This window comes from Scomber japonicus, chromosome 24 (assembly GCF_027409825.1).
Source record: "Scomber japonicus isolate fScoJap1 chromosome 24, fScoJap1.pri, whole genome shotgun sequence".
In the NCBI taxonomy this organism is placed as follows: Eukaryota; Metazoa; Chordata; class Actinopteri; order Scombriformes; family Scombridae; genus Scomber; species Scomber japonicus.
In genome coordinates, this window is record NC_070601.1 from 3745101 (window position 1) to 3764377 (window position 19277).

General features: G+C 41.0%; 1 protein-coding gene across 1 annotated transcript in view; it reads right to left on the minus strand.

The window, feature by feature from the left end:
- Window positions 1–3112: 3112 nt before the first annotated feature.
- Window positions 3113–19277, minus strand: part of LOC128353998 (collagen alpha-1(XVIII) chain-like) — a 31806-nt gene continuing 15641 nt past the window's right edge. Inside the window, exons 3-41 of the mRNA XM_053314250.1 lie at window positions 19000–19080; window positions 18855–18914; window positions 18101–18164; window positions 16971–17030; window positions 14942–15078; window positions 14820–14837; window positions 13706–13912; window positions 13601–13627; window positions 13446–13508; window positions 13244–13327; window positions 13121–13162; window positions 12891–13031; window positions 12708–12761; window positions 12557–12601; window positions 12355–12417; window positions 11834–11965; window positions 11488–11553; window positions 11374–11400; window positions 11148–11246; window positions 10929–10964; window positions 10726–10812; window positions 10359–10394; window positions 10207–10266; window positions 9213–9290; window positions 9043–9078; window positions 8893–8946; window positions 8225–8293; window positions 8009–8074; window positions 7667–7751; window positions 7527–7561; window positions 7294–7410; window positions 7024–7162; window positions 6881–6936; window positions 5560–5688; window positions 5429–5461; window positions 4635–5336; window positions 4340–4537; window positions 3944–4053; window positions 3113–3854 (exon numbers count right to left, since the gene is read on the minus strand). Coding sequence (XP_053170225.1) covers window positions 3644–3854; window positions 3944–4053; window positions 4340–4537; window positions 4635–5336; window positions 5429–5461; window positions 5560–5688; window positions 6881–6936; window positions 7024–7162; window positions 7294–7410; window positions 7527–7561; window positions 7667–7751; window positions 8009–8074; window positions 8225–8293; window positions 8893–8946; window positions 9043–9078; window positions 9213–9290; window positions 10207–10266; window positions 10359–10394; window positions 10726–10812; window positions 10929–10964; window positions 11148–11246; window positions 11374–11400; window positions 11488–11553; window positions 11834–11965; window positions 12355–12417; window positions 12557–12601; window positions 12708–12761; window positions 12891–13031; window positions 13121–13162; window positions 13244–13327; window positions 13446–13508; window positions 13601–13627; window positions 13706–13912; window positions 14820–14837; window positions 14942–15078; window positions 16971–17030; window positions 18101–18164; window positions 18855–18914; window positions 19000–19080 — 3807 coding nt within the window. The 3' untranslated portion in view covers window positions 3113–3643. The remainder of the gene's footprint in view (window positions 3855–3943; window positions 4054–4339; window positions 4538–4634; window positions 5337–5428; window positions 5462–5559; window positions 5689–6880; window positions 6937–7023; window positions 7163–7293; window positions 7411–7526; window positions 7562–7666; window positions 7752–8008; window positions 8075–8224; window positions 8294–8892; window positions 8947–9042; window positions 9079–9212; window positions 9291–10206; window positions 10267–10358; window positions 10395–10725; window positions 10813–10928; window positions 10965–11147; window positions 11247–11373; window positions 11401–11487; window positions 11554–11833; window positions 11966–12354; window positions 12418–12556; window positions 12602–12707; window positions 12762–12890; window positions 13032–13120; window positions 13163–13243; window positions 13328–13445; window positions 13509–13600; window positions 13628–13705; window positions 13913–14819; window positions 14838–14941; window positions 15079–16970; window positions 17031–18100; window positions 18165–18854; window positions 18915–18999; window positions 19081–19277) is intronic.

Sequence of the window (19277 nt, forward strand, 5' to 3'; positions counted from 1 at the left end):
CTTTCCTATTTGATCAAGTTTATAGTTAGAACCGGCCCAGGCTTGTCTTGGACCAGCCCTTAGTTATCCTGCTGTAGGCCTGAACTTGACCTCTTCATCTCTATGTATTCATGCCACTCTGAGTTTTTGTGCTTTCTCATTCTGCAGGAGACCTTCGGCTGCAGACTGACTGCCGCTGCTGCCATTGTGATTAGTCATACTTCTGTTTGACTTTTTCTTTGCCACTGCCCCCAAGTGCTTGCTCATGTGGGAATATTAGGTTGTTTTTTTTAATTGAAGAGTTCAGTGTAGACCTGCTCTTTGTGAAAACTGCCCTAAGATACTGACTTGAATTGAGTTTGCAGCCTCCATGGAGACGCTGTGTATTCCTGGAACTGAGCTCTTGGTTTTTTTTTTTTTGAAGTCACATGACATCAACAGCAGCTGTCTGACACAGCAGCTTGGCTTCATGAGTCACACCTCCTTATCATGAAGCATGGAAGATATAAAGGTCAAAGAAACTCACTCACAGCTGAGTATCATCAAGAGTAACTGGGTTAAGGTTGAAGAAAGTGACAAGAAAGATGGAAAAAAATACTTTTAATGTGAAAATCAATAAAAGAAAAGATAGAAATGTCTCTCTTTAATATTATTCAGTGTAATCAAGGTGATCATTTTCCTGTGGTGGTTAAAGTTAATTGAATGAGTGGTTACTGTATCTATCGTGAAGTTTGACATCTCAAAAACCTTTGGCCACTTCCTCTCTACTGTGACCTTCAGGCCTAACTATATAAGGAGCGTCCACTCAGGAGCATCAAAGAGTGTGATAAGGAGCGTGTGTCTTATCACACAGTCCAAGTCAACCACAACAGCATGAGTCAGTGTTTTACAACCTTTCCAGCTTTTAAAATTAAGCAATTTCTGCTGTCAACTTGTGTAATATCTCCTTCTGTTTTATTTAAAGGACTTAAAAAGTAAAATTGACCAGTTTTTGACCAAATTGACCTGAGGTTGGTTGGGAACCACTGCTTTTACCAGTGATTTTCACTTCTTATTTTTGGGGTTTCAAAGGCTAGTTCAACCAAATTTAAAACAGAAATGTAATGGTATGTGGTAGTGTACTATAGTAGTGCAGATTGTCTTGGCTCAAATGACCATGGTTTTAATTTTATCTGAGGTTAGAATTTAAAGAGCATATTAAAGAGCCCGAATAGTCTGGATAATCTAAAAAAAAAATACACCATTGTCACTTTTCATATCAGAGTATTTCTTCAGTTGAAAGTAGTCAGGTTATCTTATTTGGGTGAAATTACTCTTTTAAATGGTACTTCCAGCCATTACTTTAAGCAACTGCTTTAATAAAAGTAATAAATGAGTGCTTTAGCTATTGTTGTCATCATCATCATCAGACTGGTGATATAAGCATATTTTCTGCTGTTAAATTCTGCATTTTTAAGTGTGCATATCATTTGATGTTTTAGTTTTGATACAGAACAACATATAAGACAATTTAAGACAAGCATCAGACCATTAGTTGAGAACTTAACTCACAATTTCCACACAGGTTTATTTGATGAGATGCAGCATTTCATACAGAATGTTGCTCACATAACAAAAAAGACAGAATACAATCTGTAAGAGTTAATAAAAAAATTTACTGCATGTGGTATGGCTCTGTTAGTACATAACAAACGTCATTCTGTCCTCCATGTTGCACAGAAACCGTCGAATGACACTCAAACTTCACACTTGTGTTAGTGTCCTCTCCACTGGAGGCGCCAGTGAGCTATAGCTGCAGTGCATTTACTGTTCTCAATACAAATGTCCTGTAATAAAAAGCAAAGAAAAAAAGCATTGCTTCTCAACAGTGCATAGACAAACATGAATGGCTGAATCCTTTCCAGATATCTGTACATACATTTCATTTGTGTGCTTCTCTGATTTCTATCAATAGATACTGGTCCACATCCCTTTTTCAGGTATTCAGTATGTATGAGACATCACTGTGTAGGGTTTGCACATTTGTTGGATTACAAATTGCATTAATCTTTGTGAAAAGCGTTCACATCACACATCATGGTTGAAAAAAGAAAAAAAAAAAAAAAAAAAAACAGTTTATAAAAAATAAATATCCCTTTGTTATTGCTAAAAATCTGATCTGAAAATATCTTCCCATGTAAGACAAAATGAAAAGGCTATAACTCAAGTGCTATGGGTTACAGATTAAATCAATATAAAGAAAAAGAAGTTAAGATAAAAACATATTTCATATACAATAACTAAAATTTTTTATCCTGCTCTCGGACGCTGAAATATGTTCATAATTGCACCTTTTTTAAGAAATGAACAGCTTGGTGGTAATCATCTGAGTATGTCACCTAATATCTATTTTCCTTGCAAGTACTGACAAATACTGTATATAAAAAGCAAAGGTAGCAATTCAGACATGCAGTAAACCTGATTTAAGTAACACTGTGTCCAGGCAGTGGAGTTGTAGACTTGGCATTTAAGTGTTTTCATGTTTTTTTGGGGTCAAATATAATCAAGAAGATGCAGAAACATGAAAAATCATTTGCTGTGATCCTCTACAGCCAATCACAGTGCTATATCCCCTCTCTGAGATAAATAAAGTTGCTTTAGTCCTATCTTTTAACTTGAGGTTTTCTTGTGTGACAAATCTTGCCAACATTTAAAGGGTCATTTCAACTAACTTGCAGATAGTTTTGGCTTGCCTGAGAAGTGAGATATTTGTATGATTTTTTAAAATCTCACCACAATACAAAGAGAGTATGTTGCTCGAATTATTGAAAAATGTCTTTTATTGACATTAATTATAGTAGCTGTTGATTGATGAACAGACAAACTTCAATTCACCTCCATTATTTTACTATAGATGCAATGATTCCTCAATTAGTTGCCAACTATTAAATTAATCAGCAACTATTCTGATAATCATGTAATGGTTTTAAGTCAATTTTCAAGTAAAAAATTTCCCAATGCTCTGTTTTATTTTGTCTTCTATGCCTTTAAACTGACTATCTTTGGGTTTTGGACTCTCAAAAGACATTTAAGGTTGCATCTTGGTCCTTTGGGAAACAGTGATCAACATGTTTCACCAACTAATCCATTACCTGCAGCCCTGGTGAAAATATATGTTTTGAATGCAATTTGGGTGAACTGACCCTTTAAACCGGGTTGCTAGCTAGCAGCAAATAAGCTCATTTCAACATTTATAAATCGACATTATAGCGACTACTAGCTGATAAGTCACAAACAGCAAAGAAAGGACAACAAAGCTGCACCTTTGGCGTCACAAACAGCTTTTAAGGCCACTTCTGCCCCAGAGTTGTGGACCTCCAGTATGGCTGCCAGAGGATGTGTAACTGTATGTCACCTGAGCTTGACCATATAGGATAATCCTGTATAGCACCATATATGAGGGGCTTACAAGCAAAAACGAATTATTAATTAGAAAAACATTTATTTACAAGGCACCACATGAGGTGCATAGATAGGTAAAAAGTGAGAGTGTGTGTGTGTGTGTGTGTGTGTGTGTGTGTGTGTGTGTGTGTGTGTGTGTGTGTGTGTGTGTGTGTGTGAGAGGATATAAGCATGAATTTTACGATTTCCCTTTGTCCAGTGTCGCACGTGTGTGTGTGTGTATCTATCTCTCTTGGCCGACATAGCTGTTCTCGATGCACAGCAGGATGTAGGAGCTGGAGCAGCTGCTGGGGGTCTGCTGGAGGAGATTGCCGGTCTGCAGGGACGACGCCATGCCAGTCAGCGTCTGGTCACCCACACGCCACGTCTCACAGAATGTGTCCACATGTCGTTGCCCGATGCCAGTCGACCCGTGCCACATCATCTTCTCTGGCCTGGGATAAACAGAAATATCAACGTTTTTAATGTTTGCTGTTGTGTTTTATTCTCCTCTACTTATCATTCAGAATATTAAGGGGCTCACCATGTGTTGTCATTGAGAACGTCTTTGCCATCGAAGGAGTACAGCGACACGTTGTCCTTCATTTTGCCGCCGTTGAAGATGGCATCCCAGTTGTCAAACAGAACCTCATCCTAACAACACAATTAGGACAAAATATCCAGTACAGTGCTTAATTATTAATATTACTGAGCAAGACATTGATGAATCAAACTAACAAGTACTATCCCGTTCTTGCAAGGCTCAAGGCTCCAGTTTCCTGTTCTTAAACCTGCGTTAAGTGATCTTTGGGCCAATTGTGGGCAGCAGAAACAAGTAGTGACCACAACACTGACATGCTGATACATGCTGGACACTAAAACACATTACACGCAGTCATTTGATAAATTATTGTATAGCTGCTTTAAAGTATGAGCCTACCTTAAGGTTGAATATTGGCACACGGTCCCTGTCGATCTTGCGGACGATGCTGTGGAGATCCTGCAGCTTGGCGGACAGGAAGGCGCGGAACGTTCCTTTCATCCCGATGGCTTGGGCCTGGGAGAAGCACATGAAATCTGCGCCTCGGATCCCCCGCATGGCGCCGGTGTGAGGGCTGTTCACGGCGATCAGGTGGAGCTGAAACAAGCCGAGCAGCAATGTTCAACATCTACAACAAGGCCTTATGCAGCTTTCAAATGTGAGTATGGTGATTTAAATAAGTGGTTTCTCTTACCCCTGCACCTTTGTTATGATGGTGGGCCGGAGTCTGAGGCACAGATGGAGGTGGTCTTCGCTGAGCGGTGACTGCAGGGCGATTCTCCGTGTATGTTGGGCGTTCTTGGGCCGAATCAACAGGAAACCTACCGTCTGGTTGGTACGAGCGCTCTTTGTAACTTGGGAACCTGGGATCTGTCTGTGTTGGGTACCGCGGATCTGGCTGATATCTGGGATCAGGGTGGGTTGGGTATCTAGGATCAGGGTGTGTTGGGTATCTGGGATCGGGATGTGTTGGGTATCTGGGATCGGTGTGTGTTGGGTATCTAGGATCAGGATTGGTTGGGTATCTAGGATCAGGGTTGGAAGGGTATCTAGGATCAGGGTTGCTTGGGTATCTGGGATCAGGGTTGGAAGGGTATCTAGGATCAGGGTTGGTTGGGTATCTGGGATCAGGGTTGGTTGGGTATCTAGGATCAGGGTTGGTTGGGTATCTGGGATCAGGGTTGGTTGGGTATCTAGGATCAGGGTTGGAAGGGTATCGAGGGTCCTCGTGGGTCGGATGATGTGGCTCTGGCTGTGAAGGATGCCCAACGCTGGGGTCAAGCGGACTTTCAGGAGGAATTTCGGAGTGGTGTTTGGTATCAGTGTTGGTGTTGGTGTTTTGGTCTGGGGAGTATGGAATGACTGGTGGGGGCTCCACTGCTGCAACATCATTACCCTGCAAATAACATGCATGATACGAATTAAAGAAGAGTTTTGGAAAAGAAAAAAGGTGGAAACTACCTCAAATGTCTAAAAAATAACACTCACTTCTGGACTGGGCAAAGGAATGTAGCCGCCGAGCTGAAAAACAAAAGGAAAGTGTTTGAATTGACAATCGGACAACAATATTTTAGAGTCTCTGTGCCAATTCATATTTAGGTATAAGATAAATATTTCACCTGGACTTGACGAACTCCATCTCGGACTCGTAAGTAGAGATCTGTTTGATCTATAATGTAGACCAGAGAGCCTTCGGGTTGTCTTCTAGCAGTGGCTGTCATGGCGTCGTAAGACCTCATCACTGTCACCTACAAACATGCAAACACTCATCAAACATCTTGTAACTTAAAAGGTGTGATTTGAGATCTGAATTAGGGATCCTGGCAGACAATGTCCTTCATATCGGGACATTACATTTTAGGTTTGCTGGACCTTATACTTCATTCTGCTTAACTTTGACCCATTGTCTTCATTTCGTGCACACTTTTTTGTGCCACCTAGTGGTAGCAAAAGCACAATACATTAATCGGTGTAAAAATGAGGTGCCAGGCTGATCCCCAGACAAAAGAGGACCAGGTATTAAACCGTATCAAATTTTATGGTTGAGACGTATTTATTTCTTCCTTCCTTCCTCCTTTCCTCTCTCCCTTCCTTCCTCTTTTCCTTTCTCCCTCCCTACAGTACCTCCCTCATTCCTTCTTTCCTCCCTCCCTCCTACCTTCCTTCCTTCTTTCCTTTCCTCCCTTCCTTCCTTCCTACCTTCCTTCTTTCCTTTCCTTTCCTCCTTCCTTTCCTTCCTTCCTTCCTTCCTTCCTTCCTTCCTTCCTCCCTCCCTCTATTCCTTCCTTCTTCCTCCCTCCCACCTGCCATTCCTCCCTTCCTCTCCATCTGTTGCTAACATACAGTAAGAATAGCTACACAAAATTAAAATAATATATTAATTTGCAGGAATTTTTAAGGATAAAAACGGGTGTTTGATGTCCCTTTCTGCTCTGTTCTTACATGTAATTGATGCAATCAAAAAGTGGGTCACTTGTGAAATAAGTCCTATTCTTCACACTAAGCAAATAAAGTTTTTACTCTTAGGTTGGCTCTGATATGGGCCCAGAACTCGTAAACAAAATTTGGTGTCAGATTTCCTTGAATGTCTTGGCGTTAGACTCTACAGCAAATTGGGAAAATAGAACAAGTGTCATTACAATTTTAACTTTGTCGTTCCTCATTCAATGGTCATGGGAAAATGTTGTAATAAGCCATCATCTGACATCATAATTTAATTGCGGCTATGTTGTTTAATAAACTGCAAAGGCTCATGAGTCATTTACTATAGTCCAGTTGGATCATATAAATACTCTGGCCCACATTCTTAATAAAGTCACACTGTTTTAGTATTGTGACTTTAATCTATTTAAACAATCAAGACTCTGCTTCATTTTATTGCCGGGTCACTTCAGGTCAAGTAAGGCATGAATATCTGATTTTATATATATGTTGTCTCACCCCTGAAGAGTGTCCAGGTAATCCAGGTGGTCCTGGTGGTCCAGGAATACTGATAGCTGTCATTCAAAGTGGGGAAATCACATGAGCTCAAAGCAAGAAGGCACAATCTTTAATTTTTGGGTATCTTTTTGAATATAACTCACTCTGTGTGCCCCTATAGGTCCCCGATCCTGGGGGTCCAGGTGGCCCTGGTGGTCCAGGTGGCCCATCATAGCCTCTTCCTGGTGGACCAGGTGGACCAGGTGGACCATGAGGGCCGACAATGGAGTCACCTTTGGGGCCCTGATGGAACAAAAGTATTTATACACAATAATCTATTAGAATACAAGTAAGACCAAATCATATTTATATCTGCTCTTGACATAATTTAACAGACTTCGTAAAGCATTAGATTTTTGACATTGTGATCTTACTTGAGGTCCTGGCAGTCCTGAGGAAGTTCCTCCATAGCGGGGGTCATAATATCCTCCACCTGGTTCTCCTTTCTCTCCTTTCGAGCCTTCACTGCCACGTTCACCCTTCAACTCATTCTGGACATGAAATCATCAAGAAACATTCAAGATAAATGTGCACTGTTCCAATAATGGTTATGTTCATGTTAACCATGAGCTAAGACTGTGTGGAAACCTATAAAGTAGAGGCTTACCCTAAAAGCGTATACATCAAAGTTTGATCCGCCGCCTGGAAACAAACAAACAAAAAGCTATTGTTTATATACTGAAAACACAATTTTTTTCAACTTTTAAGCGTTTTCTGCCCTTTGGAGCACAGATGAAGTGTTACTACCTGGTATGCCAGGTATCCCTGGTACGCCACGGTCACCTTTCTCCCCTTTAGCAGCTGAGTGATACCTAGAGTAATCGTCATATCCCTGAAACCAAAAGAAGAAAGACGTTTAAGGGACATTCAGTTGAATTGTTTGTTTTTTGATGATTTTACATACTGTACTTACTTACGTGTTACTTTCAACCTACGCAAAACAGTTTATTTTTCAATTTAAGTGGACAGACGTTAAGATAAATCCATAAATTAAGGTAATCACTCTTTATATCTAGCGCCCAACTTCCTAATTTAACAGGACACACAACTGCTACATGACTATATAAAATATTTTAGGTCTTGACTCACAGTGTGTCTGTCGGTGGGAAAAGAAGGTCCAGGAGGTCCAGGTGGGCCCGGTGGACCTGGAGGACCCTGAGAGACACAACAAATATTGATTACAGTGTGTTGACGGATTGATCATACAGTACACGTGGCATTGTGTTTAGATGCTTGCTAAATAAACCATGCACAGGATAGTCAGGCCTTACCTTGAACAGAAACATAAGGAACAAGAATACTCACAGGATAATATCCAGATCCGCCACTTGAATCTCCCTTCTCTCCTTTGACGCCATTCAGCCCTGGTCGACCCTAGAATAAACCATTTAGAATAATATTGAAGTCCATTGTCATAAAATATTGATAGTTTAGGGTTTAAAGATCATCAATGCAGTGAAAACATCAACTCGCCACCTATATTTTTATTTAGGGGCTCTACTAGAATATCTTTTCATGGTTTACAGTTAAAAACTCCTTATTTATCTTCTACTGGTCCTTTATGCAGCCCCTCAGTTCAGCCTCTGTCTGTAACAAGCCGTTTTAGCTCCTGGCGCCCCCTCCCAGTGAGCCCACTCTGCTCTGATTGGCTAGTTTCTGGACGCTTACACCCATCCTGAAGGCTACATAAGCAAACAATAGTAGCAGGATTTCACTGCAGGTCGGACATCCATTTATGGGCATGTGCATACAATCTGATATCATCACATGGAGGAAGTAACTTTTCAAACATTCTCACGTAAACTCAAGTTTTGGAACTTATTTAACATCGCCATCCAACGTCATAACATAACAGAAAACAACAATATGTCCTCTTTAAAGTCCCTTTGTGTTGGTTTTGCAACTCCTAGCAGTCATACTTGTTTAAAATAATTTTAATGTAGTAAATATAATTCAACAAGAAACCCACTTACTGGTCTACCTGGAAACCCAATCTCTCCTTTCGGGCCCGAAGGACCATATGGACCCTGGAGAAAAGCATTCATATGGTTCAGTTGTTATGTTCACATGATGCTGCTAGAAAACACTCAAAAACTGGCCAATAGAAATATGATTATACATACTGGAGGTCCTTCTGGGCCAGGAGGTCCACTGTCACCCTGTAAACAGATGCACAGTGACAGTTTATACAATTATTAACATTTTTGGAGATATTTTATAATCAATGGAACAGATGACATTACATACAGAAAGGAAAAATGGTAGATGCTGTATATATCACAGAGGTAATTACCTGCTTTCCTTGCAGGCCACCCAGAAACATTGGTTGTCCATCAGGCCCGACGATGACACCAGGCTCTCCTTTCTCCCCCTGAACAAAACACAAGCTTAATTAAAATGTTTACAAGCACCGATCGAAAAGGGTGTCAGTGTGAAATGAAAGAACAGAAGAAAAACAAAGGTCATGGACACAGCGAACAGTCAACAGTGTTGTCTCATGAACAAAACAATCATGGTATTCCTAGAAAAACCCCTCATTAAGACTGAGTGTCTCACTTTAACTGGCATGACGTGATCATGAATAAAACATAATGGGATAATATGATTACAGCTAAATATATAACCGAGAAGTTGTTGTTTTTGTGATTAAAAAAGAAATCTTCATGACTGCTATTTCTAAGAAATCTCATTACGCAGAAATACAATTATGCATCTTTAAACCGGCATGTCTTAAAGCTCAAGCTTCCTCTTATTAAACCTGAAAACACTGACCTATTGTGATATGTTGAACTTGTCAACAAATAATTGCTCATTTTCACATCCAGCAGTTACTGACATTATCGTTCATTAGGGGTCATGTTTATGTCCACCTGCTGAATGTAAGTCCAATATTCACTTTCTTTTAGCGCTGTTTCTGCTTTCTACCAACTCCTGAAGGAAATATCTGGCTCTTTAGCTGCTAAATGCTCCACTATGTTCACCAGCTAGTCTACAGCTAACTGTGTGTATGTGCTGTTTGGTGCTGAGCCCAAAATGTCGCTATGAGAGTGATAAGATTGAACCAAAACAGCCAGACAGCTAAACAATGAGCTGAAACTCACTATAAAGCTCCATAAAGACGATGGGAGCTGCAGAGTCGCTGATAATACTCTGTATGAACAATGCTCCTGACATTACACCTTGTCATTTCATGCATTATCATTATAAAAAAAAAAAAAAATACTGATTATAGCCTGTTTAAGTGTGTGAGATGCAAAACAAATTAATTAGAAGGTGGGTCATCCTACCTTCGGTGCATATCCTGCAGGACCAGTGTCCCCTTTATCTCCTTTTTGTCCCATTGGTCCCTAGATCAATACACATAATACATTGACTTCCTTCCATTTTCTGAAATTGATTGGATCTTTCTAGATTTATCTTTGAGTACAGTAACACATACCGGGAATCCTGCTCGACCTGGAGTTCTTGCTCCCCCCTAGTGAAGAGAGAATGATAATGCATGAAAAACATTAAATATTAAGTGCACGTGTATGTAATTAATTACTCTTGCTAAGTGAAGTTTATAGTGAGATTAGTTAGGGGTTCAAAGCATGTGCGTACTCACCTGATCCCCTTCGTTCCAATATATGTCGTTATACTACAGCAAGACAAAGTTAGGTCAGTTAGTATGGAGGTGAAGGAATTATTGAGCAGGCAGTGACCGTTAGTTTGATTGAGTGATTTAGTGAATGAGTGATTAAGTGGCAGGCTTTCATGTGAGGATGAGTTTGATATTTAAGTATGTGCAGAATCAGTGTGTCTCTCACATCGCTGCCCGGCTGGTAGACGATCTGTCCTGGAGGTCCGGGAGGCCCTGGAGGTCCAGGTGGGCCGCCATCTCGTCCCGGCTGACCCTATGACATGAAGATCAGCAAAAGAATAATTTGTTTTTAGGTAGTATGGAAAGTAAATAATAAAAATAATAAAAAAAATAAAAGTATATGTTTTATATATTATACACATGACTTACGCTTTCTCCTTTCTGTCCACCGTCTCCCTTTGCACCCTGAAAAAAACAAACATTAAACAATAAAAAAACCCAGGAGTTATAAATGCCATAAAAGAAACAGATGTAATACTGGAGTATGTGTTTCTGAATTCGATTAAAGAGTCTAGTAGTGTATTGTTTATATATATATATATGATACACAATTGAACAACAAAACCCAGAATTCGTCCGGCTCCTTACCGCCTGTCCAGGGAATCCGTCCACACCAGGAATCCCAGGCGGTCCTCTCGGTCCCTCTGATCCTTTGTCTCCATGGGTGCCTGGTAAACCTGGTCTACCCTAGAAATCAGAATTAAAACATTTACTACTAAATAAACTAGAGTAATAAATCTTTTTTGGTTTTCTCTGTGAAACAATTACTTTCAACTGCATTGAAACAGCACATCACATCCTCTGTCGTACTTACTGGAAGGCCTGCAATGCCTGGTGGACCCTGAAAGATGGGAGATAAAAGAAAACATGAGATATTGCACCTATAGTGAAAGAAACATGGGAGTCTCTCATATGGGTGATTAGGTACCTGTGGTCCAGGTAGGCCTCTGTGTCCAGGCAAGCCATTTATCACCTCATGTCCTTCATGGTCACGCTGTAAGTAGAGGAGTAGATGGTTTAAAAAGTATCATGGAGCCATAGATCCATCCAGAGGGCTGAAAAGTAATTTTTATGGGTGCAAACATGCCAACAAATTTGAAAAGTATGTGGGTTGCGCCCATGAAAAATTTGGCAAATCATTGGGGCTGCATCTCCCTCACTGGATAAACTAGGCTTGTCATCATTGGAGGCAATCTCAATGCAGAGAATTATCGAGATCATAAGTAGCTTTTTTATTAGATTCCAAGTTTGATCATAGACCTGACTTTACTCACATGGCCAAAGCCGTACGGTGGTCCTGGTGGCCCGGGAGGTCCTGGAGGTCCAACTGGTCCCATGGGACCTGGAAGTCCTGCCAGCCCACCCTCCCCTGCTGTACCTGCCTGTCCTGTGTCACCTCGAGAACCCTGGAGTGTGAAGGAAGTCATTTGTTAGATATCTTATTGCTTGCAGGTGATTGAACGCAACTGCAGCAGGTGGAAGCGAGGAAAAGTGGTTAGTGCTGAAAAAGTTGAGTGCAAGAGTTTAAGCAGGGTGGAAGAAGAAGTGATTTTTTAAACTAGTGACAGATCTAGAAAGATGTCATGCTTGAAAAGGTGAAAGTGGCTTCAAGTCATTGCAAGGTTGAGGAAACTTGGTTTATTAAGGATGCAGTTTAGGTTATAAAAGGCTGAAATCATTCATAGCTACGTTACATGGACAATAAAGCAAGTGGTGAAATTGAAATTGAGGTAACCTTGTGAAAAAAGAGGGGAAAACACCAAAGCAACCAGAGTACCTGCGACCCATTACACACCGTAGCAGATGGAGCAAAGTAAGAGAACATGTTGGTGAAAAAGTTGCTGTCTTGCTCGTCTTGCTAGAGAAAAGCAAACATGAAGGAGAGAATCTATCTGGATGTCCTGGCACCAATATTTCAATCATTTTTATTTCAGTTTCAATTTATATATTTTTTAAGAGAAATACATCCATTTTTGGGTTAGTAAAGCATAACTCACCTTTTCCCCGGCTGCTCCTGGAAGACCGAGCTCACCACTGTCGCCCTGGAGCAAAAAAGATTCAAGACAACATGGAAACACACTTTTTAAAACTTTTCCTAATAGTCAGGTCAACATCCATTTGTTACTGTGAGGTTTCAAATCTCCTCACCTTCGGTCCTCCGAGTCCTGGTTGACCTGGTAGACCAGGGGGACCGGGAGGCCCCTGAAAGCAGTAGACAGGATAAGTACAAACAATCAGTGTTTAATAGTTCATCACAATTATTACAGTTCAGTGCTCAGTCTCGGTCAACTGAGAAAGAAGTTATATTTGTATAAGAATATAGAAACTCACTGGTAGACCAGGGGCTCCATCCTGCCCAGGTGGTCCAGGTGGTCCAAATGCTACTGGACCATCGGATCCCTGTGCCACTGAAATACCAGGAGGGCCTGGGGGTCCTGGAGGGCCTGGGGGACCTGGAAGACCTCCGACAGACTGGATAACAAATCAAAAATAATGTCATTGTCAGCTCCTCAACTTCTTCCTTTAAAATAATTTTACATTTTAAATTGAGCTCAACGTACGCGGAAGTCTGGGAATCCGGATCCTTCCATGTCAACAAATGTCTACAAAATAATAAAGTAACAAAATTCAGTGTCTTTAAATTTAAATACTGAAAGAAAAGTGTGTTAGACGTGTGGACGTACTGGACGGTCACCGCTGCCAGGCCCGGGAGGTCCTGGTGGACCTGGGGGACCCCTGGGTCCAGGATGACCTTCTCCACGATCACCCTGGAAAGATTCAGACGTCACATATTATCACCATGAATTAATGAAAGTTTAGTAACCAATTTATAATGAAAGAAATGACATGGTTCTTGCATGCTTGTTAATCCACGTTGCACGGTACCTTCTCGCCTCTAGAACCAGGATTTCCTGGACTTCCTGGGATTCCTGGCGGCCCAACAGGACCCTGGGACGAGGAGCAAATTTGGTAGTTTTAAAAGCTAATTTATCTTCTATATAAATATCTAAATCAAATTCAATAAAAACAAAGAAACTCACAGCTTTTCCATCCTCTCCTGGATCGCCCTGAAGGATGAATCACAAATCGATTAGAAACATGAACTTAAAAGACAAATCATTATTCTTCTAAAACGTTCTACTCACAGGCTCTCCATCAGTTCCTCGAGGTCCTGCAGGCCCATCGGACCCTGCTGGTCCTGGAGGTCCGGCAGGTCCAGCCGTCTGCTGCACAACAGCACCATCCCCAAGTCTGACCACCTCAGCTGCAGGTCCAGCAGGACCAGGAGGCCCGGGAGGTCCTGTAGCCCCTCGGTCGCCTTTATTACCGGGGTATCCAAAGCCAGAATTACCCTGGAGAGGAAGAGGTGACAGAAAAGCGTTAATTCAGTCTGATATGGACAGAAAAATAAAGTTGCAATTGTAACTACGGTTTGTTCTTTTTTGTAGAAGATGTATTTTTTTTGTTGTGGTTTGGTAAAAATGATACGAATCGATTACAATTACTGTATTTTGGTAAATTGTAATCCTGCCAGATTACAGAATTTAAAGTAAATGTAAAACTTTGACCTTTAATATGAGTATGAGCACGAAGTATTTCCACACACATAGTTTTTGATTTTGGTTACGTTATGTTATTTGGGAGATTCAAGCTTTTCAAAAAACAGCAACAATAACTCTACAACAATATTGACCAGGACTTAACCTTTGACCTTTAGACTGTTTGGACTAAATATGCACTCATATCTACTTTATCTATCTCTGTGGTTGTCTGATAATTAAGAACTGTCCATACAGCTAACATTAATGATAAAACAATGTAAGTTTGCACAGTTAAAAAATGGATGTTGTTCTAAGTTTCCATGGCAACTGAGCAAACTCCAACCAGTGATGAAGACTGTGAGATATGGTAGAAAGTGCTGGAAAAGGTTAGGTTTGTACAATTACACTATATAATTTTATATTTATAGGCTGTAAATGTGCGGTACTCTTGTTTACTTAATGCACTTCTTGATTAAATTTGAGGAAGCTGGTCTATGAGAAGACAAGACACTTTTTCTTTTCTTTTTTTTGCTGTCATGTGTAATTTGTTTGGACACACATATGATGAAATAGATTAACATTTGTTTGTTTTGTCATAATTAATATATCCATTAGGTAAAACCTTCTAGTTGGCTATAATAATAAATAACTTTGTAGTTTTCCTATAAATGGAGACTTTAATGAATAAACCATCAAACATGTTGCATCATTAACGTACCTTTGCACCTTTTTCTCCCTGACAAGAAAACAAAGGGAAAAAGAGAAACATTAATGTAATCATATGTGTTAATTATCCGTGTGTATTAATCATGCACAATCATGCACACAGTGACTTTCTACCTTCTGTCCTCCTCCACCTGAGGAAGAACTGGAACCAGAAGAAGAACCGGAGTCTCCCTTCGGCCCCTGGAGACCTCTGTCTCCCTGTGAGCCTTTCTCTCCTCTGTCACCCTTCTCACCTCTAGCACCATCGGGACCTGAACGAGGCATCACATGAAATAAGTCACAACACTTTGCAAAACTGGCATTTTATACCTAAAGCAAGACTGACGAGACACCAAAGCTTAACCCTCCTATCGTCCTCCCGGGTCAAATTGACCCCGTTTGTTTTGACTGTTCCTCCTTTCCTCCCTTCCTTCCTTCTGTCCTTCCTCCCTCCTACCTTCTCTCTTTCGTCCCTCCCTCCTACCTTCTGTCCTTCCTTCCTTCCCTTCCCTCTTTTCCGTCCTTCTTCCTTTCTTCCTCCCTCCCTCCCTCTTTTCCTTCCTTCCTTCCTTCTGTCCTTCCTCCCTCCTACCTTCTCTCTTTCTCTTTTGATCTGTTTTGACTGTTCCTCCTTTCCTCCCTCCCTTCCTCCCTTCCTTCCTTCTGTCGTTCCTCCCTCCTACCTTCTCTCTTTCGTCCCTCCCTCCTACCTTCTGTCCTTCCTTCCTTCCCTTCCCTCTTTTCCTTCCTTCTTCCTTTTCTTCCTCCTCCCTCCCTTCCTTCTTCTTCCCTCCCTCCCTCCCTCCCTTCCTTGACTCGAGGACGACAGGAGGGTTAAACATTAACATCTGATACTGCATGCCTGCCATATTTGACATTTTATAGCATTGAATGAGCTTTATGACTCTAACTATGTCAGTTAGATGAAAGCAAAGAGGATATAAAATTCTTATAGCCTGAATAAAGACTTACACTCAAATGCCACTTTATTAGGAGCAATATATCTAGCAGGTAATAAACATAAAAGTAGAGTTATCACATTTCTAACAATACAAACAAAAAGGTAATTCCCTGACTTCATGCATGACAACTATCAACACCACCATCACCAAGAAGCTCATAACTGGAAGCAAAGTTTATGAAAGTTTATGTAAAAGCATAAACCACTGCAGAAGCAATACCCCAAAAAATATAAATCAAAGAGATCTGTGATGAAAGAAACTGATAAGATATGATTTGAAGTTCAAAGTGAGGCTGCACTGACAGTTTGAAGTATTTCTCTCAGTGGTCTCTTGCGCCATCTAGTGGAGATTATGATACATGTTGGTAAATGGATGTAATGGAGCAATCTGTCCTGTAGGTGGCACTGCTGCACAATTCATACCAACTCTCCGTTTATACTGAATATGATGCATTTCCTCTGCTTGTATACTAAATGTCCAAATTACATTGACTTTGCCTCTTAACAATCAGGTATAATAGATTTTTAATGCATTTCTGTATTTCTTTTTTAATTATTTGTAATGAAGGATGCCCCAAAATAAATTAAATGAGCTTAATGATTAACTAACCAATGGCTTTTAATTCATTTTATTTATGCTTCCTACTTCATGAATTAACACTGAACTTATTCTAATGTGCAACTGCAATGCTTATTTTATATTTTAATGTGTATTGGAGACTTGCTATAAATATAAAAAGGATATTATCAATAATTAAGAAACAAAGAAAGAAAACTGCTACGAATATGACATCACTTCCTCTCCTGATAACCTGGTTTAATCCCACATAGTAGCCTCATATTTGCTGTGGAATAATTAAATTAAACACGTTGATTGCAACATCTGTACATTCAGTATTATCTCAAATAATTAAGCTATTAAAACTAGATTTAAGATGAGATGAGGTAGCAAAAGCAGGATCCAGATTATATTGTGCATACTCTTGAATGGGGGACAAAAACAGCAGAAATGGAACAACATCAAGCCTCCACCAACATGCCCACATCACCATATAAAGCTCCACATAAAGAAAAATGCAGTTGCCATAGAAACAAAGCTGAGTTTATACTGAGATACAATGGCCACCGCATGTTGATTAGGACATAATCCTAATCAACAATCTGCCCGTCTTGCCGAGTCCTTTTGCCCCCAAAGCGACCCACCTCTTGGGCCCGGTATTCCAGGCTGGCTGTAGTCCACTGATGGCCTTCGATACCTGTCGTCTAAAATCGACACAAACACAACTTTACGTGCTGCTCGGTTGCTGCATGAGGCCTGCGAGTGTTGGCTTGTAGAGCAGAGCGGTGCGTTCAAGTGCCTGGTTAATATCTGTCTGAATGTCTTTTTGGAGGAAGGAGCTCGACCTAGTTTCAGAGCAACACTCGGTACGATTGTTTAACCTTTGTGTCGTCCTCCCGGGTCAAATTGACCACGTCTTTTTTTGACTGTTCCTTCCTTCCCTCCTTCCCTCCTTCCTTCCTTCCCTTCCTCTTTTCCTTTCTACCACCTACATTCCTTCTTCCTTTCCTTCCTCTCCTCTCTTCCTTCCTTCTTTCCTCTGTCCTTCCTTCCTCCTTTCCTTCCTTCTTTCCTGTCTTCCATCTTTCTTTTCTTCCTTCCTTCCTTCCTTCCTTCATTCCTTTGTCCCTCCTTCATCCCTCCTTTCCTTCCTTCCATCCTCCCTTCCTCCTTTCCTTCCTTCCTCCCTCCCTTCCATCTTTCCTTCCATCCTCCCTCCCTTCCGTCCTTCCAGCTTTCCTCTCTTCCTTCCTTCCAGCTTTCCTCCCTTCCAGCTTTCCTTCCTTCCTTCCTTCCTCCCTTCCTTCCTTGACTCGAGGACAACAGAAAGAAGGAGCTCGATCTAGTTTCAGAGTAACACTCTGTACAATTATTTAATATCTTAACGTGTTTATTAAAAATCCTAAAAAGAGAAAAATCAATCTCAATCAATCTTTTCTTTCAAAGCATTTACGCAATCCTCATGTGACAGCACAAACCAACACTTGTATAATTATCCACCTGAGGGAGCTAAAGACTTTAAAATCAAGTCAAGGTGCAGAAGCCCTGCAGCTAAACTCAGGTACAGACAAGCAACCTGATGTACATATTTCTAAATAAATATAGTCTAAAGACTCTGGAGCCATCCTACTAGACACTTCTCTGGCAGTAGCTGCTGTGTGATTAAAAGCTTCCATTACACTTCGCCCACAGTGTTTTTCCCTCCAATTATCACCTTATATAAAGTTTCACAGTCATAAGTGATCCTAATGATGTTAATGAAGAGCTTGTTTACCTGTTTCATATCGGCTTCCTTTCAGCGGGGGTTCAGGCACCGGCCTCAAAGAAGGGGGAGTGGTCTGTGGATAGAATAGGATATAATACAAAGAGTTTATATTGCAAAGATTAAACTCACAAACTTTAATGCCTCATATTAGATTTATGTCTGCACACAGTGAACTCACACATGGTAAACCTGAGCTGAAACATGTTTAAAAGAGGTAATTCATGCAGTTATGAATAATCTGGTGCTTGTTATTGATGATTACACTAATTGAATTGTTCAGTGTTTGTGTTTTATGCTGTTTTTTAAAAGTATTTTCTTGCTGAATTCCTTCCTTTCCTTCTTTCCTTCCCCCTCCCTCCTTTCTTTCTTTCCTCCCTACCTTCCTTCTTTCCTCTGTCCTTCTTTCCTCCCTTCCTTTTTTCCTTTCTCCCTCCCTCCTTCCTTCTTTCTCCGTCCTTCCTTCCTTCCTCTCTCCTTTCCTTCCTTCTTCCTTCCTCCATCCCCCTTTCTTCCTTCCTTCTGTCCTTGTTTCCTTCTCTCCTTCCTTTATTTCTTTCCTCCCTCCCTCCTACCTTCCTACCTTCCTTCTTTCCTGTCTTTCCTTCCTTCCTTTCCTCCCTTTCTTCCTCCCTCCTTTCCTTCCTCCATCCCCCTTTCTTCCTTCCTCCTGTCCTTCTTTGCTTTCCTCCTCCCTTCCTTCTTTCCTTCCTCCCTCAAGGACAACAGGAGGGTTAAATTAAGTCCCCCAAAACATCACACTCACCTTAACTGTGTGACCCGTTACTCTCCTTTCACCGTCTCCGCTTCCAAAATCACCAGAAGCCTGAAACCAACAGAAAGAGGACGAGGTTAGAAAAGATCGTTCATACACTGAGACTCATCTGTTAAACAAACACACAGATACTCACAGCGTCAGAGTCGTCCTCGTCATCACACAATCGCTCAGCGGCGCGAGGATCTCCCACCACTCTCAACTCTACGATCTCACCCTAAAAAGCACACAAAACATACAATAAGTGTTTCAACATGATGACGAGACCTTCGCTTCCTCTGCAACCCTCCGAAGAGATGGAAAATCTGAGAGAAATGACTCATGCAGGGGAGAATACTGTGGCAGCTGCCTTCAACACTGTCTTTTGGATTACCTTGTTTAACCCTTCTGTTGTCCTCGAGTCAAGGAAGGAAG